Source organism: Pezoporus flaviventris, unplaced genomic scaffold (genome assembly GCF_033815535.1).
Source record: "Pezoporus flaviventris isolate CSIRO_AGI_PZ_B2104156 unplaced genomic scaffold, CSIRO_AGI_Pfla_v1 ptg000021l, whole genome shotgun sequence".
NCBI lineage: Eukaryota > Metazoa > Chordata > Aves > Psittaciformes > Psittacidae > Pezoporus > Pezoporus flaviventris.
Window position 1 is genome coordinate 11,976,029 of NW_026892569.1, and position 25,889 is coordinate 12,001,917.

The following is a 25,889-nucleotide window of genomic DNA, read 5'->3' on the forward strand; positions in this document are numbered from 1 at the left end:
CTGGACCTGAGCCAGCAAGGAGCACACTGCATCAGATCCTCAGGATCCGCGTGATGGAGATGAGACGAGTTTCAAGACCTGGTTCCTCTCCTCCTCCAGGGATGTGACAGGAGAGGAAAGGAGGGTGAATACAGTATTTCCCTTGGTGGAAAGTCAGTCCGATGGAGAGGCTGCGACATCCGCTTGCAGGATCAGATGCAGTGCCCTTGGCAGGCTTTGGAGCAGCCTCAGGGGCTGTGTCCGTGCTAGGACTGAAACCAACCACAAAGCTCCTTCATTACACATGGTCCAACGGTCTTTATTGTCTGGTGGGTGGACACGTGGGCAGTGGGCTTGGGCACAAGTCTGTGGGTGCTGCTTCCTTAGGGGGGGGTGAGCCCAGCTGTAAGGCACAATGGGGAGGAGAGATGGGGTGACAGGGGGGCCCCAAACTGGTCTCTCAGTGCCCTTGGTTCATCTACAAGCCGTGGACAAGCCGAACCAGGTGGAAACAGACAGCCAGGAGTCCCGTGCCCAGGAAATCCCCCAGGGCAGTGAGGTAGGGGATGGAGAAGTTATCCGGATCCAGCGCCTTCCTCCACATCAGGCGCACAATGACTTCAGCCACGTAGAGCAGGATTCCCACCTAAGGAGAAGCAAGACAGGCAGCAAGGTAACAGCCAGCCTCCCTCAGCTCACAGACAAAATGAGGTGGCCATGGCCAAGGTACCAGAGCTAACGGGGCTCACTGAGAGTTAACACCTTCCCTGGACAACTGCTGTTTCTCTTTGGGACGGAGCCGCACTGGGATGGGGTAATTGGCTCAAAGCCTTGGGCACTGCGTTGCCTGGCATCACTCATAGTGCCACAGCGGCCACAAGCACAGGGACCACACCTGAACCGCTCACCAGCATCACATGACCCAAAACAGGAGTGTGCCCACACCAAAAGCATCTCCTAAAGGTACAGTTCACACTTCCCACACCATGAATGGGAGTGCTTCCATTCACAACACCAGAAACAGGGCTGCTGTGAATATGCAGCCCCAAAGGGTGAGTTTTTAGCCAGATTTTTTTCCTTTCATCCTTTTTTTCCATTAGAAATTCAGATTGTGTCTACTTTGCTTTTCCTACAAGTCTCAGTGGACAACTGGAGTTTGAGGCAGATTTTACATCAAAGTTATCCCAAGCAGCATTGACTTAGAAAAAGAAACCCATTACTTATTTTTCATCTCAACAGTTTTTAAATCTCTGTTGTGATTTCTTTAAATTCCTATTTCATCCCCAATCCTGATAAACAGATGGAGGCAAACAAAATACTTTGGTTAAAGATTAAAGACTGTCTCGTTAATTGAATTAGGAAGGGAGAGAGTTTGCACCCCACATCTGTGGTCCCTCCGTGGGAGACCACAGCACAACAGGAACCAAAGCCAGAGGCAGCATTGCTAGAGGTGAAAACTGCAAACTGGGAAGGGGGAGAGGGAGGAGGAGAGATGGTGAATAACAGAATCGCAGAAACTAAAGCTGGATGGAAACTCAGGAGTGTTATATTGACCATTCCCCTGCCTCAATACAGGATCCAATATGCCCACGTCTTTCCTGGCGGTCGTTTGTTTAACCTATGCTAAACAACCCCCACAGATGGGGATGCCACACTCTAAGCAATCAGTCCCAAGGCTTTTTTTCCCATTCTTGTTTTTTTTCCCCAAGGTCTAACATAAATCTGCCTTTTTTTCCCCATTTAAAACCCATGATTTCATGTTTCAGCCCTGGTGACCACAGAGAAAATGTTATTGTGTCTCTCCCTACAGAAACTTGGGAGTTTCAAGGCTGTTAACCAGATTTTTCTCAAGCCTGTTTCCTTTACACTAGCTAACCCCAGCCCATTCAATTGCTCCTCTGAGGCTGTGTTTTCTAGGCCTCTAATCTTTCCCTTTGGGGTCCCTCCAGCTGACCCAAACTTCCCCCCTCTCCTTCTTTCTGTCTTCCTTCACAAAGTACAATGGAGGGGAAGACAGAACCAGGCTAGCCCTATTCTCCTCCATGGGAATCTTTCGGGGTCAGTGGCGTTGCTGGGATTCTGCTCTTTCCCCTGTCACTTATCCTGTGTATTTTCACGCTTGGCTCTGGTGGAGGAGTTACCTCGATGCATAAAGAGAAGGATAAATATTTGCCTTGACAACTGCGGCTGTGTGTTGTGCAGAGGTCAAGCAAAACGGGTTGTTCACACGCACAAGGAATTCACCCACAGACACGAGGCTGCTCGTAAGGCACAACGAGGAGGCACCTACCTCACCCTGCAAGCTAATGAATCCCTGCTGTAAAAGGGCAAGTGAAGTCAGAGCCTCTGCGGGTTCACCCAACAGCCACATGCGTTTCTGAGTGAGGTGATGAAGTTTATAGGGCAGGCCAAAGAGCAAGAGGGAATGGGCAGATCACAGTGGATGAAGTGCCCCTTGCCTGCTCAGGACTTCTACTTTTGAAGATAAGCTGCTCAGGCCTGGGTTTTCCCTTTGCTTTTGACCCATACAGCCCTGGCCAGAGAGATCCCCAAGGTCTTCACTGTGATGTGTGAAACTGTTTCCAAAATGACTGGGAAAGCAGTGACTAAAACATTAAAACAATATAAAATACACACGTTATTGCTACTGGTGAGAGGTTCAAAGCCTCTCACTTGCCCCTTATTGTATGAGCAGGGACAATCTAGACTTAGATTGGGACTTAGAGAGTGACCATGGTAAAACAAAGTACGACCTACAGCAAGAGGAACTTCGTTGCTGAGTAAGCCTCTGGACCCTTACTGCAGCTCAGGGGATGATGACAACTTGTTCCTCATCTCATGTCTGACCCCTTGCTCACACTAAAGGAACAGTCATGCTCATGCAGAAAACCAGACCCTGGAGTATTACTGGACCCACATAAGACACATGATGGAAGCACACCTGAAATGGTTGGAAATGTGGGTTTTCTGTTGGAAGTTTGACAGTGAGTCCTGTTTAGCCTGGAGACTGCTTTGTTTTCACCATATCTGAGAGGTTCCTTTTGAGTGAGCGTTTGGGGTTTACCTGCAGCAGAGCAGCCATCAGATAGAACATCACAAAGGTGAAGGACAGAGATACGTGGCCTCCTTGCAGCAGACGAATAGTGTGGAGGAACACGAGGTGCCCTGGGATAGCCAGGAAGAACAGGACTCGGGCCGACTTGGAATTCACTTCTGCAGAGGACAGAGACAGAAACAGCGATGATAGCAGCTGCCTGTTTTAATGCATAGACTTGGGGCTGTTCCCTCCCACCAACCACATTGCTAACGCCTTCTCTCGATCACACAGCAATCTGGAGCACCTGCAGTATGAGCCCAGCAGCTTTGTCTGTCACTGAAGCTATGTGCCACAGACGTGCACCATCCTGATCCACTCACTTCTCAACACCCAGCTGCTCTCTGCCTCCCACTGCTTCCGCTCTGCCTTGCTGTAACCCACTTTCCCAGTTTTCAGTGTGTTTGAGCAGTAACTTCCAACCTGGCAGGGAAAATCGAGAGGAGCCTGCAATCCAAGAAAACCAACAGACCCAAATCTACTTGTGCTGATGCTTTGGTTTATCCCCTGGTGAAGATGGATGGAGGCACTGCTTGTTTTCAGCAAGGTTATGCTCTGTTCATCCCTCCCGTCCAGGCGATGGCTGGCCGTGGCTAAAATTACTTTCTATGAGATCAAATCTGAGATTCTTTTTCAATTGCTTTCCTTAGTGCTCCCTAAAGGCCAATTTCTCTGCACACCAGCAAGCAAGTGTACTGCAAGCATTTTCCAACTGCAAATACGTTCACTCTCCAATGTGAGAATCTTCCCTGTAAGGGGGAAAAGGAGTTCTGCCTTTGAAACCCACCTAGTCCTTCATCAACCAGGCTTGATAAAGGAGCTATTTGTGATGACAGGCCTCGAGGCATGGACACTTAGGGTTCAAGGTCTACCTGATGAGAAGAATATGGTGCATGGGTTGGGCCAATTCTGCTTCATCCTGTATGGCAAAACTCCAGGCTCGCTCCAGAAGTGCAGGAATGTGGAAATACGGCTGGCCTGGATGGCAACCAGGCTCCCTCCAACACCTGTAAGGACAAAATGCAGTAAACCTCTAAAGCACCTTCCCTGCAGCTGGAAACATCAGTCTAAAACTTAGCCCAAGGGGAGTGGGTCTGCATTCACGTACAAGTTCACTGCGAGCAGCAGTGAAAATCACAGTGAGTGATTATATGTCTGTCTGAAGGCAGCTAACAGACTTTGTTAAATGAGAAGGAATCATATGAGAATGAATTAGAGACCAAATATGTTAGGTAATTAAAAGGAAATTAATTCCTCCCCGACTGATTAATTCTAGCAAACATGAAAAAGCAGCTATGCTTTCTAGCAGAAAATAGAGGGATAATGATCTATGGAGCAAACCTCCATCACCCTCAGCATTCGCAGGGCAGAAATGACACAGAAAAGATAACAGCCAGACCCCGCTGGCTTCTTCTCCTGTTTTACCTTCCTTGAAGAAGGAAATGTTCCGTCACTAAATGTGAAATTTGGCACCCATGTGCTGGGCTGCATCATCATCAGCAGGTCGAGGGAGGGGATTCTCCCCTTCTGCTGTGCTCTGGGGAGACCCCCCCTGCAGTCCTGATCCAGCTCTGGGGCAACAGCACCAGAGGGATGTGGAGCTGTCCGAGTGAGTCCAGAGGATGCCATGGAGATGCTGCGAGGGCTGGAGCAGCTCTGCTCTGGAGCCAGGCTGAGAGAGCTGGGCTGGGGCAGCCTGGGGAAGAGAAGGCTCCTGAAGGGGAGACCTTAGAGCAGCTCCAGTGCCTAAAGGGGGTACCAACAGCACGACAATAACACAGTGGATCCCCAGCAGTTTGTAGAGGTATGTGTGTGTACAACAGTACTGTGAGGCTTCAAATATATAAATATACACACAAAAGATGCTGATATATGTATATATATATAATCCATATATAAAAATCTTTATAATATATACACATATATGATCTTGATATGTTAGTCTTTGTCAACAATCTGTATAGGGGATGATTGCATAACTCAAATTACTGAGTGGAGAGAGATGGGGAAAATGGATTTATTGTGACATCCTTGGTAGGTTTGATGTTATGAAAGGTGTCAGCGTAGCTCTCAGACACAACTATCAGATGCTGTTAACCTTTCCCACAGCTCTGCCAGTATTTTTCAGCCCTGCCTGCTATTTTGCTCCAGAGACACTTGGAGATATCAATAAGTAGGGATGTAATGGGGATGAGCAGCTTCAGTTCCACTGTGATGGGAGCAGGGATTTGAACACAGACCTTTGTGCTGGGGCAACAGTGGATAACAGAAGCCTTGGGGAGGAGGGGAAGGTATAAATGAAAGCATGCATATAACCCCCCCTGCCCAACGTACCATTAATCACGGGTGTGAAAACTGCCATGCCTTCAAAGTGTGGGTCAGTTACAGTTTTGTCCAAGATAAGCCCACCAATGCTGTCAAAAAAGGACAGGCAGTGAGGATGGATCAATCCCCCATCCCAGTGCAATTGCTACGCTGTGAAAACAGAACACTGAGATGAGTTATTGCTTCTTTCCTGTTGCCAGGGCTGGACTAGTCACCATTTACTCCTTTACAGCTCACTTTTCACCAGTAAATAGCCTTACAGCTTTTGTTAATGGCACATTGAGATCAGGAAGACCTTGGCTCATCCCTTGAGCAAAACTGACAGTAGCCAGGGAAGCTTTAGCATCCTTCCACCAGTTTTGCTACACGTCTATCCTGCTCTTACCACTTTCTTTACATTCTCTCCCAGACCTCAGCTGGGTCTGAAAGATGTAGCACAGGGGAATGAACTACCTGGCTCCACATTCACCAGCCTTCTGTCATTACAGCTGGATAGAAATGAGGTGGAAGTCTGTTTGTGACAGTCACCATCTCCCCTTTTCGAATTCCTGGCTTGCACCCACATGGTGCATGGATGTGTGAGTGAGACTGAGAATGATGACTTGCTTTTTCCAGTCATGTGGGGACTCCCTGTCTACCTCACAGCCTGTTGGATGCTGTCCATGGCTGAGGCCCACTTCACAAATACCCTTGTGCTACCCCTTCCAGTTTCACTTTGATGGCTTTCTAAAGGAGCACAGGGTCTCTGCTGTGTGCACAGAGCTCAGGAGCAGCTCCTCGGGTTACCTGCTAATGATCATAGCAACAATGACCGGCAGCCATCCAGATTTCAGGACTTCGGCAACGGAAGGACTTTGCTTGGCGACAGAAACCCAGAGAGGGATCATGACGATGAAGAAAGTACAGATCAGAGGAGAAAGGCATTTAATATCTGGTAAGAAAGACAGCTTGGATCAGATACCCATTAAAAGCTTCACAGGTTGCCCAAATCCTGCTGCACAAGGTGTGGAAGGAAGTCAGACTGAGTTATGTTAGCATCAAAATCACATGAACCAAGATATTCCCCCCAAACCACCTCCCTCCACCACAGAGATCCATAATGAAGCCCTGAACCTCACTGCTGAAGGATGTTGTTTGAAAAGCAGCAGGAGTCAAAGCGAATTGTATTTGAAGATTACAAGTCTCCAATTCTATTTCCAGCCAAGAAGTTACAAAACGCCTGGCTTCAAGGTACAAATCAAACAGCAGGGCAAGGGGGAAACTCCAGTGTGGAAGCTGTATCACACCATGGACACCTCACACCTTCACCTAAAACGAGGGGTAATAGGTGCTTTTGGTGGCAAGCTAGCAGAATTGCTGAGCAGCTGGTCTGCTCTATAGGAACTAATGCTCTCTTGCACGTAGAAGCCAGTTAAGATCCAGGCTTTCTTCTGTCCTAGCTTGTGTTTCCATGAGGTGCCTTTTCTTCAGTGGGGGCACAACCTTGACGTGACCCTTAGAAACAAAGGAATTCATAAGTAGATGTGCAGCACTAAAAGCAAACAAACATGACCCAGAAGCACGAGAAACACCTGCGAGCAATGGGGATGATGCCAACCCTTTTGATATAAAAATCCATCTTTCAGCAAGCTCTCCATCTGGTCTCTGTGCTGGGGCCAGAGGCAGTGGGGTGTAACACAGAATTTGCAGGTAAGCTGGAAGGTGCAGCAGGGTCCAGAGCGTGCATTCATCCATGACACTGCCAGGGCCTTGGGCTGGGATAGCACTGATGTGATGACACCTTGCATCAATCAAAGGCTCTTACACAGAGGTGTGCTCTTGACTTGTGGCTTAAGGGACACTAAAACGCGGCCACTTCTGGGGTGTAAAAGCTGCTGTTGTGTCAGTGCAACTTTACCACCTGGACTAAACTAGGACAGATGGTTGTATAATAGACTTAGCTGCTGCACTCGATCTCCTACCCCACACCTTGTTTCGGGCAATTAATTCCTTCCTAAATAACGCAGACACGGAGCACTGGAGGATCAAACCTTATCAGAGCCCATAGGAAGACTCCTGGGAGGATGAATGGACGTCAGTCTCCACATTCCAGTTCTGCCACATTCTCTCATGCACAGCCCGTGAGCAAACCGAAACCCTTCGGCACAGTTTGCATTTCCATTAAGCAGGACTGGGGAGGACCAGGGTTGGCCTTTGAAAACCTGAAAATCCTCGTTGGGAAAAAGGGTATTCCATAGGATGCTGCGTCTGGACACACAGCATTCCAAACTTTACAGACTCACTGGGATTTCTGAAGGGCATATTTTCATAGGACCCAGATTTGTCACAGCATGACCTGTCCCTTACTGCACACTGGGGAGGGAACTGGATTTATTCAAGCACCACCAAGAGTGCCTTCCTCCTACCTGCTTCACTTCATGCTCCCAATGACGTGGTGTCTATGTGCTGAATATTTTCCAGCCCATGAGGCTATTTAAACTACTCTGAAAACATCACGAATGTTCTCTGATCACAGCCGTAGATGTTATCACCTTGTTCTGCCATATGCTCCCTGGGAGATGCTATCAGAGGAACAGTGATTGAAAGACAAACCAGCGTTACCGACACAGGGGTGATGGCATCATGGAAAAAGCCTGTTCCAATGCACCTCTGAAGCTCCAGGAGGATGGAAGAGACTCATGGGCCTCTCCCTGCTCCCTTGCTGGCATATGGAAGGAGTTACACAGGGACCAGCTGCCTGGCTGCTTCTGCTCATAGGCTGAAGCAACAGTTTGGGTTTCAAATGGGATTGAGTTTGCTGCATCTTCTTAGTTTCCTGTTTCTGTTCTAGGTTAGGCTCACAGTGAATAGCTCAGCGCTGTACAAGCAGCAGTCAGGCACACACCACCAAGCTGCAAGATGCTTTGAGCTTTTCGGTGTCAGTGGGTACCTAAGTCTTTGCCAACCAGCAGCAGAGCTAACCACACAGCCACAACTCAGCATCCTGTGAGCGTAAACCAACACAGCACTGCCTCCTCCCTCCAGTTTGATCACATCATGTCATCCATGACTCTCCACATGAGAAGACACAAGAAGACAAATGCCAACCCCCTGACATTGCGTTGTGAGGAAGGTCCTGCTGTTACCCATGCACAGCCTGGCTAGCAAGAGATGCAGGAGCAGAGGTCAACCTTCTGTTCCAAAGCTATGCGATATATGTTGGCCATTTCTTTGACACATCCCAGTTGTGTTTCTTAGGCTCTGCCTTCCCACCTGCTCCTAAAAGAGAGCCTGGAAAAGCATCTGTGGACATTTTTCTACCCCAGTGGCAGCCTCCATCCTGAAACATCCCAGAAATTCCCTGCGGTAATTTCACATGGATTCACCCCTCCCTTAAGCTGCAAACTGCTGCTAAACACTGTACCTATGTATTTGAAGAGCCCACTGCTGAATGCCGCCAGCAGGGAAAGGGTTATAAAGTCTCCAAGGCTTGCTGCAATGGGTGTGGCAACATTGTCTGGATTGATCCCAGCTTTCCTGGCTCCAATGATCACACCAATCATCAACAGACCTAGGGAAGACACAGAGCAGGCATCAGCGAACACATCCCACTGCGTTTCACCCCAGAGCTGCTCTTCTGCTTCCCAGAAGGATGCAGGGTGTGGGGAAAGCAAGCAGCACATTGCCCATAGCAGTACCACACAGCAAGAGACTGAACATCCCCAAGAACTCGTCCTCCTGCTTTCACCAACCTGCAGAGCATGGCTCTGCCTCAGCGGCCCAGGGGCACGCAAGCAAATTCCAGGGATCAAAGGAGATGCCAGCAGGCAGCCCAAATGGAGACGCTCCCCTCCTGAGCAGCTTAATCTTTGCTGTCTTGAAGCAGGAGCAGAAACGAAGCACACTCATAGATAAGCATACAGCAAGCACGCAAAACCCTCCGGTGCCATCCCCTGCTCTGGATTCCACAGCATAAGGATGTTCTCCATATTAGACCAAAGTTTCTCTCAGTTTGAACCACCAAGGAGCAATGATCTCCCTTAGAGTTGCTTGACTCAGCCTTAGAGCCCAGCCATCAGACCCAGACTCACGTCTTTGGGGCTGCTTTAATTTGCATTGGGTGGATGTTGATGCTATGAGCAGCTCCAGAGTCAAGGGCTTATGGAGGTGTCCCACATCACTTCTTTTTCGCTGTCCTCTGAGCAGCTCCAGAGTCAAGGGCTTATGGAGGTGTCCCACATCACTTCTTTTTCGCTGTCCTCTGAGCAGCTCCAGAGTCAAGGGCTGATGGAGGTGTCCCATCACTTCTTTTTCCCTGTCCTGAGCTGCACCTGGAAAACTCCACTGCTCTGTTGGAGCGGAGGGAAGCTTTGCTTGCCCAGGTAAGTTAAGGAGCACAAACCCCAAACCCTGATGAACCTGTGGGAATTCCCCAGCCAGCCACCTGGAATAAACCCTTCCTGGCCATTGCCCACTGCTGTGTGACTGGCAAGGGCAGCCTGGAAATGAGACACGTGACAACTCCTCAGTGTCCTTTTTGTGCCTGGCAGGATGCACCAAAGGCAGCCTGAGAAACAGAATCATGGAATCATAGGTGGTGGTTCCTCCAGCTCACACCCTCCTGTGCTGCCTTCTCACGGGCACACCAAAGCTGAGCATGCACAGGGGCACCAGCTCTCCCATAACGAATGCCACTTAGGCACCCTCCTGCTACAACAGTCCCACACAGAAGCACATCCTCACACAACATGGTATTATCCACAGAAGCCTTCCCAGAAGCCTCCCCGTAGCACAGTTCACGCTGCTTCCCTCCTTGGCCATAAAAACAACAGCTTCCCATCATGCACACATGCATCAGGGAAGCAACCAACGCTGGCTGAAAGGCCGGGCTGGTGCGGCAGCAAAGCCTCTGTGCATCGCACCAAGCAGGGAGACCGAAGGGAAGGGTTTAATGAAAGCTGAGCTGCTGGTTTTTCACAACAGCCTCATCCCATGTTTTGCATCAAAGGCATCTACAATCGCCCTTTGACTCCAGCTTCAGGATATGCACTTGGCTCTAACTTGTCCCCGTCATTCAGACTTGGCTGTAGCCGTATCTCCCAGCTCCCTCTATTCAAGGTATCATGCTGCCCTCGTATGGCAGACCTACAAACTGATCTTCCTCAGGAGACACAGCAGCTCCCAACCAGCCACCCCGTCCGCTTCCAAGGGGAATAGCCAGAGGAATGGATGGCCCAGAGATCATCAGATAAGCCACAGGGCTGGTCACAGTCCTCTGCATGGCACTGGGTGACCCAAGGCCATCTCAAGATGGATGACCCATCTCCATCTCTCTGGAGCTGCCTAAAAGACTCTCAATACTCTGCTTTCTGCATATCATTAGCTCACTCTCGCCACAAAGGGACAGATGGCTAACGTGTCACCCAAGACATACAGAGGAAGTGTGTGCATGTGTATGTGCACCCACACATTGTATGTGGCATTTCTCTGTGTGTCAGGTGAAGTGGGATATTCTGATTGCTGCTGTGGATGCCGAGAGACCAATAAGAAGACAAACAAAGGCAGGATGCTGAGGGGGTGAAAGCAGCGGACCTAGGACCAGTGATCCCAGCATCCCTCCTCCCTGTGCTGGAACAAAGGCGTCCCTGGCAGAGGGGACAGCAATACCCGAGTGATCTGAGCAACCAGAAGGACTCACCAAGACAAAGTGCAGCTATGAAGGCCGTGATGACACTGCTGGCACACAGCACAGCAGCCTGGCTCACATCCAGAGAGCCCTTGGAGATGGCTCCCAGGATCACAGCAGCAACAGCAGCCAGAAGTCCCACCACAGTGGCCTGGAGCTGGAGACCAAAAGACAGCTGGTAAGGAACCATCTGCATCTTACAAGGGCCTGCAGGGACAGGACAAGAGGAATGGCTTGAACCTGCCAGAGGGGAGGCTGAGATGAGCTCTTAGGCAGAAGCTCTTCCCTGTGAGGGTGCTGAGGCGCTGGCACAGGGTGCCCAGAGAAGCTGTGGCTGCCCCATCCCTGGCAGTGTTCAAGGCCAGGTTGGACACAGGGGCTTGGAGCAAGCTGCTCCAGTGGAAGGGGTCCCTGCCCATGGCAGGGGTTGGAGCTGGATGAGCTTTAAGGGCCCTTCCAACACAAACCAGGCTGGGGTTCTGTGATCTGCTCCCAGGCAGTCCTGGCTCATCGTTGCCACAGGGCAAGGCAGACAAAGCCTTGCAGAGATGCTGATTGCTTCTGTATGTAGCAGCATCCCTGCAAGGCTCCACTAGATGAAAACTAAAATCCTGACAAAAGTTTGGAGGAAAGCTCTGGATGCCTGTGAAGGGCAGATAACACTTCAGCAAAGGACACTGAGGCCATCAGCAAAGGAATAGCCCTGGTCAAAGCAGAAATGGGCTCCCCATCAACAGAGCACTCCAAGCAAGCTGAAAGCTGTGGAAGGAGATAAGGGAAAGCACACAGACACGTGTTGCAAGCCCTGTAACCTCTAGGCTGGTTGCTGGGGTTTAACACACAGAAAGAGCTGCAAGAGGCACACTTCTCCAATCTCTTCCCCCCCCCCTCAAGGCTGATTCCCAAACACTGCCAGTAAATGACAGGCTTTATCTAGGGGCTGTTGTGAAACAGGGATTGTGCCACAGCTGCCCCTGCAAAAGGAGGGCTTTTCACCATTTCACTTTGTCCACAAAGTGAATTTCTGTGGCTTTCTGGATGTGTTTTGCAGCTAAACTGCAAGCTTTGAGGTCAGGTCCTAGGCTCTGCTTGGCTCCGTTGAGGATACCTGCCCCAAACAGCTCTGGATCCAGCTGTTGGGCTGCAGTGTAGCAAGAGGAAAGAGCCTGAAAGGACTCACCTGGATAAGGGCTAGATTGCAGGTGGCCATTTTCCATTTGTTATCAGCATCATCCATCTGTCCGGTGTTAGCCTAGGAGCCAAGAGAGACACTGAAAACCTGTTCCTGTGGTCAGGTCTCTGCTGAAGGCAGTTTCCCCCTATCCCTGTGGGAAAGGGGCTGCTAAAGCCAGATAGGTGAGTGCAGGCCAGCATTTCCCAGCACGTCCTTCTTGACACATCTCCATCATGCTCCAGCCCAGTGTCCTGGGGGCATCAGAGGCTCGCATAGAGGTGCAGAGGCACTGCAGGGCACCCAGCTACGAGTGGGCACATCCACCACATCCCACACAGGCCAAAAACTGAACAAATTAAACCATTTTCCCTCTTCCATTCCCACTGAATTGCTCTGTTAAGCTCCCATTTCTCCCAAGACATGCAATACAAACACCCCAAAGTCAACAAAACCGCTATGGAAGAGAAGAGAGATCAAATCCAGGGTAGCAAAAGCTACTGCAGGTCCCAAGAAGCCTTGTTCTGATCCCCCAAGGCAGGAATGCTGGGAAGCCCTGGGTCTCTCAAGGCTCAATACCCACAGAGAAGCAATCCAGTACTGGAGCTGACAGTAATGGAGCCCTTGCTTTGTCTCTTTCGTGTGTCACAGGGCCCCAGGGATGAATTCACCTTCAGAGCACAGATGGGAATTCTCTGTTCCACTTCCAAAATGAGGGCACACACATTATTTTAACCCTCACACCCCACAGGTTTCTGCCTAGCAGAAATGGGCACATCTCATCTACACAGTGTGCTTATAGAGAAGCAGCATCCCCCCATGTCCCCTGCTAATCCCCCCCACCACACACACCACCATCACCCTGTTAACACTCACAGCAGTAGAGAGCCTGGATGCCAGCGTCATCTCAAGGTTACCCTTCAGGCCAAGCAAGGCAGGAACCAGGATAAAAAGTTCTGTAATTGTCTGAAACACAGCCCAGTGCTGGAAGAAAAGAAGGGATTGACCTCAGTTTGTGATGCTGACCAGTCCAGTGCTGCTGCTTCAAAGGGGAGCGGGTTCCTATCTCACCACCTCCTCTACCAGTGTCTGCTGTGCACACGGGGCAGATGCTGCATTTGGGGAGTGAAGGAAGGAATTCTTAGCTTGCAATAGTCTTTCTGATCTCTTGCACAGCAAAGCCCCATCCTAACGGCAGGAGCTTGCTTCCTAAAGGCAGCAGATGATTTTGGAAAGCCCCACATTAAAATGTACCTTTAGCATCAACCAAGAACACCACAAAAAGGCATTAGGGTCCATAAGCCACACGAAATACAGCATGTTCTCCATCCTTTGGACGGACAGTAGATACAGGAACACCTATTGCTATCCAGACCCATAAACACAAAGATCTGGAAACCATCTAACAACAAGAAATTGTGTCTGTCTTTCCTTACCAAACTTCTAACTAAGCAGCTATGACGGGTAGTGGGAGGGAAGGGGATTTCTCCCATCTCTTCTCCACACGCAGTTTCCAAATCTTCCTGTTACCGAGCACGCTCCCAGCACAGCTGGAAAAAGGATTTTGAATTAAGATATCCCATAAGCTTGAAGTGCTGGGAAAATATCTTCATTATCATCGCTCCTCTGAAGCCGAGCTGCACAAAGCTGTGGAACCAGCTGCAGCCCTAGAAATGATCTGAAACCTTAAAGAAACAACGTTGATTAACACATGTCCTCCCTCATTGATCTACCATATAGTGCCTTGGAACATTATTTATTCACCCCTTATGCATTCATGTCCCACTGTAGCCAGAGAGGTTCACATCAGGGTGAAATCACAGTAAAACCAACTAGCCCGGCATCTAAGAGCAGAATACAAGAAGAAAGGAGCAGGTCTCATAGCCAGACCAGAGATACATCCAACCTATCCTTATCTCCACCAGCAGTTAAATTCAGGTGTATAAAGCAAGAATCCACATGTATGACAAGTAGACCGGATCATTCTCTACTGAGCCAGTGGGGTTTTCTGCCCACTTACCACTGTTTAAAGGATTTCTCTTTCAGGTACAATTCCAATCTCCCCCCTCCAACCCCCGTGCCCTCCTGGGGCAAACACTTCCATAGTTTAGCTGCAGGATACGGGAAGGATCAAGGTGTTCATTCATTCTGTCACTGGCTACTATCATCTGATGGTTGGAAATCCTGGTGGGAAAATGAATGACAGATCCCTGCCCACCTTCTCCACGTGCATTGGGATTCTATAACCTTAAAAATCCAGGGGGTTGGGCAGTCTAAATGTCAACACGTTCAGCTGTTGGGAAACACAAGCAGAGTGCAACAGGCCCCTGTTTTGCTCTGGCTGTGCCATGGAAAGCTGTGGGAAGTTCATGGTGCGGCGGGGAACCTCACAGCTTCCTCCAGAGTCAGGATGAATGAAAGTGGGGCTGAGCCCCAAGTGCGTGGTACAAGACACCCCTCAGAGATGCAGATACGGGGCAAAACATGGTTATCAATAGAAAAAGGCACATTTCCTGGTAGTGGCGACCTGGAAACAGGCAGGTTTCAAGTGTTAAAGGGAAGGTAGTGTTGAGTAAATAACAGACACTTAAATACCTGGGAAAAGCTAGGGGCAGGCATCTCCTTTAGAGATCCAGATCCCCCCTCTCCTCCCTCCTTAATTAAGAGTAAAGATCCAAATACATCTTTGACACCTGGGAAAGAGAGGATTAAGACCAGACTTCATAGTCACAGAATCATTTCAAATCATTTCATACAGGCACATGTGCAGATATTTCTATTTAAAACCTTGCATTTTGCACATAAAAAGATGCACAAATAAAAAGCAACAGAAAAACTCAACTGCTTGTATTATCTGTTGCCTTTGGGAAATAGGACTCGGTTGTATCAATGTCAGCTCCAATCCTTGTGTTCAAGATGAATTCAGCAGGTCTCAAAGCCATCATAACAGAAGTTTCAGCTTATGAGGTGTGTTTCTGGGGGACTCTGCCTTACATGTAATTACACTGAAAAGCTTTGAATGACTAATACAGAATCACACAACTGTACTAATAAAAACAGCTGAGTTAAGTGCCTCCATTTGAGTCTCATCAGTGACTCATCAAGAGCCTAAGGACAGATTCATAATGATTTATACCCCAGTAGCCAGGACTCCACTGTCTTAGAGACTGCAGAAGTACAGGATAAGCAGATGATCCCTGTGCCATCCCTTTGCAGCACTGTCAGCTGGAGGAGCAGGTGAATGAGGCAGGTCAGAGCTGCGCATCTGCCTCAGTGATGACAGTTGGGTTAAGCCTAGGCTGCATCTCTGTCCTTTGAGATGAAAAGTGGCCTAGGAGGCACGGAAACATTCCCTGCAGCATTGCAAACCCACACAGGGACAGTGAAAACCTTTCCCACTTCATGTCCCCATAACGGGCTAAAGAAACTGAAGAAACCTAGTTACCCCATAACCCACTGTAGTTGGTACCATGCAAGATGGATCTGCTCATGGGGTCCCACAGAGGAAGAGAGGCTGTGATGCACTGGGACAGGCTCTCCAGCTGCAGCCTAGCCCTGCTGTCCCTCTTTACACTGCCCTCACAGTCCCAACCATGTCCTGTTACCTCTCCAGTGCATCCATCCATCCATGCCAGCAGCTAAGAAAGCTCACAGGTTTTCCATTGCCCTGAACAACATAAAGATCACAAGATCCTGGACTAGAAAACAAGCAATTCAAAATGCTTTTCAATGCTAATCATCCCATGGGCTTTTATCAAAAGGCAGGGATATCTTCTATCTGTGACTTTTATTTGGACCATGTCCCAAATGTGGACTATGTGGAAGAGGAGAATGAGAGGGAAGCTTTCCTCCTGAATCCTCTGGGTTGAAATCTGATCGTCCAGCTTCAATCTGATTCTTCACCTTACTGTAAAAGACTGGGCCAAACACTGGCAGAGCTCTGCGAGGTCTCCAGCAACGCCAGCCAGCCTGGAATCCGGATGGACCAGCTGGCCAAGGATCACTGGAGCAGAAGCGGAATCCAGACCCATGCCATGCTACCAGCCCTGCAGAGAAACTGCATCATCTGCACAACCAGAGAGACAATGGCAAAGGCTATATCTTTGGGCATCCTTTTATCACAGTAGGAGACACCAAGGTTTGAACCTTGGAGTCAGCTGGGCCACACAAATCTCTCTTGTGATTTTGGTTGGGGTGTTTTTACACACTAAGAGGAATGATTCTTGGTTTCATTGCAGGACTGCTTAGAAACTGCTAAAACCCTGGTAGTTTGATAGGACGCAGACAATTTCCACTTTGCTCTTCACTTTACAACATCAGCCTTGTACTGTGTTATTTCAAGATATCTGGTATGTAACAAAACAGGGGCAGCACCATTAAACTCACACATAAGCTCTAGATGCCATCCTGAGCTTGCCCATATATCTCCCTGCCAAAGGCAGACATGGAGCCTCCTAAGAATGTTTTGCAGTGATTGCAAATAAGGAAAGCATTCCTCAGCCAGACCATCCCCTGGAAAATGGGCAAATCACAGACTTCTGGACTAGAATAACCTGTAGTTTCAGCACATGAACCCTCACGATTATCAATATGAGCCTTATGGTACCCAGCCTCAGCAAACAAACTTAAGTCTCAGGTTTTAGTTGGGCAGAACAGTGAGTTTCTGGCTCTCACAGAAAGAAAAGCTGAAAGCAGGCAGCTCAAAGGCAAAAAGGCACAGAAAAATAATTCAAGCCTTTAAAGGCCAATACCCATGGGTATTCCCAGCTATGGGACTGGTTTTAAATATGGGGTTGTTTGACACCATGGCAGCTTCCCTCGCTAACATCTCTCCTATGCCAGTTGGGACTCTCAATGCACTAACTCCCTCCTCTGGGAGCTGAACTCACTGACTGATGGTTTCTATTTCAGTATAGCTGGAAATACAGTCACCAAAATACACACTTCCTATGATTGTGCTTCGTGCATGACCCCATTTTTAAGAGTCTAGTGAAGAAATACACAAAGTAGACTGCTCTCTGGTATTTAAAGGACACATGCAACATAGCTACACACAGCTCGTGTTTTCCATCAGTTCAGATACAGTCACAGAGCCCAGTTCTTGGCAAGCGCATCCGACTTCTTTTAGACAAAGCCCTATTCACCTGCCAAGGTTTGCGTATGTCCTATGTCTGTATCCTTCTTTGAGATAACTGCTCACTGTTAGCACAACATCTTGGGTAGTCTGAGAACCTCTGTAATGCTGCAAGACAGGTCTTTGCCTAAACACAGCGCAAGGTGGAGACGACAAACACAGCGTGTGCCACTCCGGTTAACCCTTCTTTATAGTCCTCATATTCCCTTTCATTCACCTTCTCTGCTTCCTTTGTTTCTTCCAGTGCAAGACAAAAACAGCAAGGTATTGTCTTTCCAAACACTCAAGTATCCATATTTAGCTCCTGCTGTGGTACTAATGCCAGAGAAGCCAATGTACTCCAGTGAGATCAGAGCGCACAATATATCCTTGGGAAGCTCTGCCAGCCTTTTGATTTGTAAATCCGCTGGCATGAGATGCCCAAACTAGCTCAAATTTTGCATTTCTATTTGTGCCACTTGATGGGACAGATTCTGGTTGTGGGCACAACAGTGTAAATCCAGCAGCACTGCTTGGAAGTCAATGGAAGTGTACAAGTACACTTCCATATTCCATACTTACACCCGCCTCAGAATCTGGCCAGGGAGCACTCAGCTGGGAGGCAATGGCAATGTTTTTCTGCTGGCATGCCTCTTAGCACAGGATCTAAATGCCTTCTAGACCAAAGATTACATTAGGTTGCTTGCAAAGAACCAAAAGCATAAACTTGCCTCTCAGTAAGACAGGTAGTCAATAACAGCCCTGACCCAGATCTCCTTATCAGCATTTTCTGAAAGAAATAATACCATGCAACAGGGGAATATGCTGCAGTCTGGTCCCAGTTGCTTCATAGCAGTCATCACCCAAGTGTTCAGCCAGATACAGTAAAGGGAACACCCAGTCCAGCGCTACAAGGGTCTGAAAGCCACTGTCCCACTTTAAAAGGAGCCCATGTACCGATCTAAAGGAGATGGACAGTGTCTCTCTAGCACAGGAAAAGTCTAGAGCCCTCCTGCTGACTGGTGATAGGACCACACATACTCAAAACAAACCCATACAGATACTCAAGGTCAGTGAATTAGCCCACCCTCTCACTACAAAGCAGTCTAACCACATGTACCTACTTGAAAAATATCCATCAAGATGCCAGTAGCTACCATGCCCAAGCCAGCCAGAAGGAACGGCATGAAAACCTGGGAGGCAATGGAGAACGAAGTCTCTGGGAGAAATCCACTGGCTGACCTTATCCACTTGCAGGTGAAACCTCTCAGCTTCTCACCATGGAAGCACAGTTCCAATTGTAACTGGGTGATCACCATGGTCAAATACTGTTACCCTATGCTCAGCAGGGCAAATGGGGGGAGATCAGGACATCCCACAGATCCTCCTGGTAGGTCTCTTCGCTTCTGACTACAGCAACGATGCCAAATTGCTTTAGCTTCTTGTCCTCCGAGGAGCACGTCCAGAGGGCTGCAGCAAGGGTATCCTCCAAAATGGATTCAGCTGGGTTGAGCCCAGGTGACAGCAAACGGGACGGACCCAATCTCTCTGATTTATATCCGGGGGGAATTAAAAAGGAGAAAAGAAGATTGCGGAGACGTCTGTGAACGAATAGAAACGAGCCCACACCCCATCCAGCTCCCACCACCTCGGTAAAAACCAGTAAGACCTGCTCAGGCTACAGCACTGAAAGAGTGACAGACAGGTCATGCCAGAATCCCTCAGCGTGCTCAAACGCACTAGTGTCCTTTCTGCTCAGGTTACACTTCTTGTCAGCCCGCAGCTCGCCTTTGCTACGATGGTTTAATGTGTAAGCCTGCTGCAAACCAGCCCCGGCTCCCTCACTCCCACCAGAAGCAACACTGAACTTTTCTCACTGTCCCAAGGCCGAGGAGGTGGGGAGTTAACAACCAGGATCCGTTTTGCTCTCCTTCAAGGCGAAGAAAGGTCAAAGACAACATGAGTTCACGTTCCTCGCAGCTGACAACCTTACGCAGGTCTGGAGCCCTGGCCAGTGACACAGCTAAGCCGGGTGGCGAGAGAAGATCTGCTCTTCTAGAACCTGGTCCTTGTTGTCCCTTCCATGGTTTCCATGGGAGTGGAATGACAGCCTTACCTCTGAATGACTGGCTTTCAGGGGAGGGGGGAAAAATAAGCCAGAGAACCAACCAATAAGGTTGAAAAGCGAACACCCTTATCTGCTGTCATCACTTCAACTTTCTGCTAGTTTGCAACGGCCAAGATAAGATTCATGGCTGGAGCTTATTTAAGGTAGCTCTGTAATCTCACTGCACAGCAGGCAACGGAGAGAAAGCGTGAATGTTTCCACGGCATGCTGTGAACTGGGCTCCCTTCCTGTCCTAAAGGGAAACACGCTGCTGCTGCATGGTACTGCCTTTAAGCGAGGGGGTCTCACCCCAGCGTTTCCATGGTCAAACAGCCAACACAAGGTCAAGCACCATGGCTGCGTACAGCTGAAGAGTTAAGTGTCCTGGTCAGTGAAGACTTAAGCTCAAAGTCACACACACAAGGAAAAGAATTGGGGTCTTTTGTGGGGGCTCCTTTCTAATAATGAATTTGGGCAAACTAATTGGATCCGAGGTGATTTAAAAGCACCATTTAGGATAGAAGGGTATAGGGTTGGTTTAGTACATTGTCAACTGAGCTTTTTCCCTATCCAACCACAGGTTCAAACCCAGCCATGCCCCAGGGAAGGCAAATGGTGAAAGCAAGTATTCAGCGGTGGGCACAACAGATACAGGTTTCTCAGACCAGTTCAAATCCAACGTCTAAACTGCATTGTCTTATTTACACTTCTTGCACTAATCAACCCCTTCCCTGACACCCTCTGCAGAGAGACCTAAAGATTAATGGCCTGTGGACTCTGTCCTTGTGACAGGGTCCCCAGCTTGGAGCTGAATGCATTGGCAGGGTTAGACAAAATAGAACATGCATTTGCCTCGCAGGTAAATAGGGCAATGGGAGACTCTATCTGTCCTTTGCTGCTTCCTAGGCTGGTGTGCTGGTGCAGCCTTCTCCACTCCCAGCTTTGCTGGTGTGGACGTGTGTCTGCTCCAAGCTGAAAGCTAACAAAGGAATATATTTTGGCTAATCTAACTGGGAAAAAAAGCCCACAATAGCTGGAAGAGGGAGGCTAATGAAAACCCTGTAATAACCACACATGACCCAACCTCTTTACACCAGCCAGGAACTAAGAAGTGCAGCATGAAGCCCTAATTCTGGTTAAAAACTCACAGAGGCCTCAAGGAGATAAAGGACACTTTCTGTGCATCCCTAGTCCTGTATGCCACTCTATCTGCCAACTGGATCCCTGACAGGCAGAAACATTAACATAAAGGAAACAGTAATGAGCCTGAATGACTCAAATGCCATTGAAACATGCCAGCAGCAACACATCCTGTACTAGGCAGGGTTTATGAGTTTATCACGCTTCGGCTCCCTCTGTTTCCAAGCAAGCACCGTAAAAAGCCTTCAATCAATGAATCAGTATGCAGGGAAGGTAATGGGTAGAGGTGACCTGTGTGTGTACACTGGGTCATTTTATTGCGTGTTTAAAGAGCGTCTGATAAAGATCCGCACCGTATTTGTCAGCATAGAGATGCATCATATTTTCCTGGCACAGAGAGAGACCATATTTGTCCGCAAAGAGATGCATCAGGTTTGAGGAGAACACAGCTGAACAGCGGGATAAAGATCAGAACTAGTGGGGAAAAGAACAAACAAACCACTTCATGGCTGCACAGCGTGGTACATCGTGGCAAAACCTGGGGAGGAACGCTGTGTCCCCATGCTTGTAAACTAGCAAACAGGTTGCATTGCCCTGGAGAAAGCAGAAACAGGCTCTTTGGTGGGCCCTGACCAATTCCAAAGCACAGAAAAAGAACAGGAAGATGACAAAGTGCCACAGAGCACAGTTTCAGATGGACCTTATCATCCCTGCAGAGAAGGGAAAGGGATACGAGGGAATGCTCTTAACAGCATGGCACTGTTAGCAACAGAAAGGGCTCTCCTGATACCCGAGACCCATGGGTGGACGATGCTGTTCAGGGACCGTATGCCCCAGTTGTTGGAGAACTGTCACTCCTGACTCTGGTGGCTCCATTACAGCTCAGTTTGTGTGGGTTTGTTTCTTACCTTGCTCTTCTCTTCCCCACTTTAGGCAAGGGCTGAGAAGAGAGCTCATGTGGAGAGACTGAGAGCAAGATGGAGGGTGCCTGGGACCCAAAGACTTGCAGCATCTCCTGTCGTCCCACAGAAACAGCAGCAGAGGCCAGGATTAGCTTAGAAAGGAAAGGCAGCTCCTAACAGCACTGAGTCCACAAGCAGTCCATGATCATGCCTGAAAAGTCACTGTGCTAACTGTCAAAGGGCTGCTTTTCCTATGAGATGCTGCATGCGTTGGTTTCCCAGGCTCTAAGCATTAACATGAAAGCTGTTCGTGAGCTCTTTGCGTAAAACAGAAACCAGACTTTTGTGGTTTCAGAGGAGTATGATGCTTGCTTCACATTCTGTTTGTATTAGTGGTCCAGTCCTTCATAGAAATCAAAAAGAAACCCAAACCACACTCCTCCAACATCATAAACCCATCTGCAACCTATTTCGTGCTTTAATATCTCACAATAGGTGGTAACACACATTTAATGCCCGAGATCCTTAGGAATGGGCAGGTCTGAACAGGCTGAAAAAAGAAAGTGGCTGCTCAAGGCTCAGGACGCTCAGAATGGCATCTAAGGAGACAAAAAGCAGTTTGTCGCTGGGTTCTGGACTTGCCTTGGTGTTTTCTGATTGAGTAGGCGTGCTGTTGGGTACTGTGTACGTGCTAAGGTCAGTTAAGGATACTGTGTCACCCGTAAGCCTTTCTAGCTCAGGGAGATCAGCCCAGGGCTAATAGCAGAAGAACACAGCTCCAGATTTGTGCAAGCAGTCAGTGCAAGCACAGTAGTCTCAGTGCCACTGTATCAGATAGGTCAGGGCAGCCTGACCCAACAGCTAGCCAGACAAATAACAAGAGTTATCAAAAACGCACACAGCAGTGAGATAGCAATTTATAACCTGGCAATTAACTGCAGCTTTAAACTAAGATTAGGTGCCTACCACTACCTTAGAGCTCTGTACTGCTGCACCACAGGAGGAAAGGTCCGGTCCTGACTGTAACGGGATTAGAAATCGCACTGGAAGAAGACTCAAGGATTTGAGTCGTCTGCTATAAAGCCTTGGAAAAGGATGTGGTGCACAAGCAGGGCCGGGCTGGCTGTGTGAAGCATGAAGAGTGCTGGCCTGGGTGGCTCCTTGCGCAATGAAGCAGGGGATGCAGGAACAGCCAGAGCTACACCCAGAAGTGATACAGCGGGAAAGTGCTGCACCACCACAGCCCTTGGGGCTGCAGCCCAGACACCCTCTACCCAGGAGCAAGGTGAGACCTTTGCACTGGGATGCACCTTCCAACACAGATGCCTCAGATCATCCACGTGCTCTTTAGTCCATTATTGTCTTTTATCTCCAAAGAGAAAGGGCCAGAACACCACCACATGCTGCCTCCTGCACAAAAGCACACAACAGCTGACTTTGAAGGACATGTTGGCACGTGGAAGTGCTGCAAAATGTCCTTTACATTGCCATCCCCAGTGCAAATCCCCTGCCTCTGAAGAGAAGTCCCCCACCTATCCCAATGCTAGGTAGCTCCGGTCTTTCCCTTACCTGAACATAATCCAAAACCATGCCTGCCAAGACCATGCCAAGCCCAGCCAGGAGGTATGGCAGGAGCACCTGCAGGCAAATTGTGATGGCTGACTCTTCCCGTGCCTTTGACATGACCACTTTCTCCTCGGCCAACAGCTTCTGCTGTGCGTGCAGAGAGACATCCTCTGCCTCCTGGCTGCCAAGTCGGCTCTCTCTGTGTTTACCCTTGCTCTTTGCTTTGTGCCTGGATCGCTCTCCATTCCTAGTCCTGCCCTCTTTTCTCCTCTGCCGAACCTCCTCACCTTTCATGGTGGCTTTTGTGAATCACAGAGTTTCTCTGAAAAACAAAGTCAGACACAATGAGATAATGAGAAAAGGCACCAAATGGGTCAGAGGTAGGAAACTCTTTGGTATTTTGCCCACTCCACTAACCTGCAGGCAAACTACCACCTACTTCCCAAGCTCTAGATGCTCTGCTGACCCAGACAGAGGTACTTAGTCTACCTTCAACTTTGCATTGTATCAAGTCCCTTTCTGTAACTGCATCTCCTCCTAAGCTTGTGTTCACACTGGAGTGCTGCTGTGCATCATGGACCTCATCGTGAGAGCACCCAGAAGGATGCAGAAGACACTGCACACAGCCTGAATTCTGGACCCAGCACAGGGAATCATGAGAACTGAGGAGCACATCCAACCCGTTTTAGGGCTCAAGTCATAGCTGTGAAATGGAAGCAGGTCACATCCTAGCACAGAATCACAGACTGGTTTGGGTTGGAAGGCACCTTGAAGTTCATCCAGTTCCAACCCCCTGCCACAGGCAGGGACACCTTCCACTAGAGCAGCTTGCTCCAAGCCCTGTCCAGCCTGGTCTTGAACACTGCCAGGGATGGGGCATCCTGCAGTCCAGCAAAGGACGGACATACCTAGCACAGTACAGGTGTGTACCACGTGTAGTAAGTAGCACCTACCATAGCACAGCTAGCTGTCCATCACTGCTTGATAACATGATTCTTTGATCTTCTTTCTCATCTGGATACTTTTTCCTCTCGTGCCTTAGCTGACACGCATGCACTACGTGACTCATCTATCTACAGAGAAGATGCCACGACCCCGCAGTATCTTATAAGGAAAAACCAAACATGCACAACTGTTACCAGCCACCCTTTTCCCCCCATCACATCTCATTTCTTGATATAACCGTCATTCATCCTGCCTGCCCTCCAGCTGGGTCAGGCAGCGCACCAAATCCTTCCCCATCACCTCCTGCCAGCGCTCATCCGGGTTAACCACTGACAGATGTTCCCTGATGCTCTCGATTTCAGGACGGGCCCCTAGCGCCCTGAACCCCTGCACAACCAATCCTCTTCTTGCCCAACATCTGGGGAGCAGAGGAAACTGCTAGGAGGCCCCAGTGACGGCTGAGAGGGAAAGGAGGGAGAAGGGATGGACAAAACGAAGTCCCCCCTGCGGGAGGAGGAAACCTGCCCCCCCGATGCATCCCCACCCCATCGCTTACCGGCTCCTCGCCCTGCCCGTGGCAGTGCCCTGCGCGGGGCTGCGCCCGCAGGGCCGCGGCCGGAACGATGCCAACGCGGGAAGCGCCCGCCACATCTGGAGCGCGGCGGCGCGGCTCGGAGCCCGCCCTGCGCGGTGGCCGCGGGTTCGAGCCCGGCCCCCGGCCGCTCGGCGGAGGAGGCGGTGCGGTGCCGTGAGTGGCAGCGGGAGGGTCGGCCCCGGCCGCGCTCTGCAGCCCGGCAGCGCCGCACGGCTCGCCACGGTACCGCTATAATACCCCTTCGGGCACACCCGCTGCCATAGGGGGAGCGGGGGCTTGTGTGGGGCGCTGGAGCGCTCCAGTGGCGACGGCTCCTGCTGGGAAACAGCCCCTGGAAGGAAGCTCCGGGTACCGGAAAGGGGATGTGCCCAAACCCCCGGAGCTGCTGCCGCTCCGAGAGCCCGCGTTGATCGGGAAGGGGGGCAACGTTCAGCAGGGCAGAGCGAGCAGGAGGCTGAAATGATGAGCTCAGGAAGGATGTTTCTTCTAGGGGGTGTTTGATTTGGGCTCTTTTTCTGCTTATCTTGGCATTTGCAAGAGCTCTTGTGTCAAGCTTCCTGTGCAAAGCCCTGCAAAACCCACAGTCGCAGCAAAACTCGTGTTGATTTGATGTATTCCCCTTCCCGTGTTGAATCAGCAGGTTAGAAACTTGATCATCATATTTAAGCACACAAATCGCATTAAGCACTGAGCTAACCGCACTCATGCAAGTGTCCTGACACATGCAGCTTAATTCCCAGGAGAATTGAGGGTATTGAACCATACCTCGGTACCAGAGCACTCCTCTATCCTGCTGAAGTCTCTCAGATGTCAAGCTACACTAAAGGGCTCTTGGTGACACAGTGGTGCCTCTGGGCCTGCGAGTTCTCTGGCTCAAAGCTGAGCACACCAAAGGTTTTGGTAAGTGACAGTAACAAAACCCTGCAGCTGCTGCGTGTGGAGGGTGCACATTAACCGCTAAATGTCACTGCTGGAACGGTGAGGCTTGAATTTCAGCTCGCTTGGTGTAATTTTATGTCCTCACTTCGCAACTGATGCTTCCCCAAGAGAGGTCCGAAGATGGTGTTTGCCTATGGGAAATGAGAGGGCAAGGGATGTGGATTAAGAAAATAGCACTCTTGCCAAGACAGTTTTAGAGCTGTTAAATGCGTTCTGCTATCACTTTACCACTGAGCTTCAAAGAGAAGCACCTACAGAGCAAGCAGAAAGGCTCCTGGGGGCACTTGCTTGACAGGGGCATTTCAGTAATGGTTCCATCTGAGGAGCATCACCATTCTGCAAAGGATC

General features: G+C 49.5%; 1 protein-coding gene across 7 annotated transcripts; it reads right to left on the reverse strand.

Annotated features, from left to right (window-relative positions):
* SLC41A3 (solute carrier family 41 member 3) lies at positions 1-25,680 on the reverse strand. 7 transcript variants are annotated; one of them, XM_061456107.1, is made up of 11 exons: positions 25,368-25,680; positions 23,066-23,384; positions 13,111-13,218; positions 12,244-12,315; positions 11,076-11,220; positions 8,802-8,948; positions 6,185-6,329; positions 5,408-5,487; positions 3,946-4,080; positions 3,044-3,192; positions 1-625 (listed from the first exon to the last, which is right to left on the reverse strand). In XM_061456107.1, the coding sequence occupies exons 2-11, from the start codon at positions 23,354-23,356 to the stop codon at positions 458-460; spliced, it is 1,440 nt and encodes a 479-aa protein (XP_061312091.1). In that variant the 5' UTR covers positions 23,357-23,384; positions 25,368-25,680; the 3' UTR covers positions 1-457. The 7 variants fall into 7 exon arrangements, with proteins under 7 accessions (XP_061312091.1, XP_061312090.1, XP_061312096.1 ...); XM_061456106.1 differs by lacking the exon at positions 25,368-25,680 and adding an exon at positions 24,564-24,719; XM_061456112.1 differs by lacking the exon at positions 25,368-25,680 and adding an exon at positions 24,564-24,717 and having other exon boundaries at positions 23,350-23,384.
* Between the last annotated feature and the right edge of the window lie 209 nt (positions 25,681-25,889).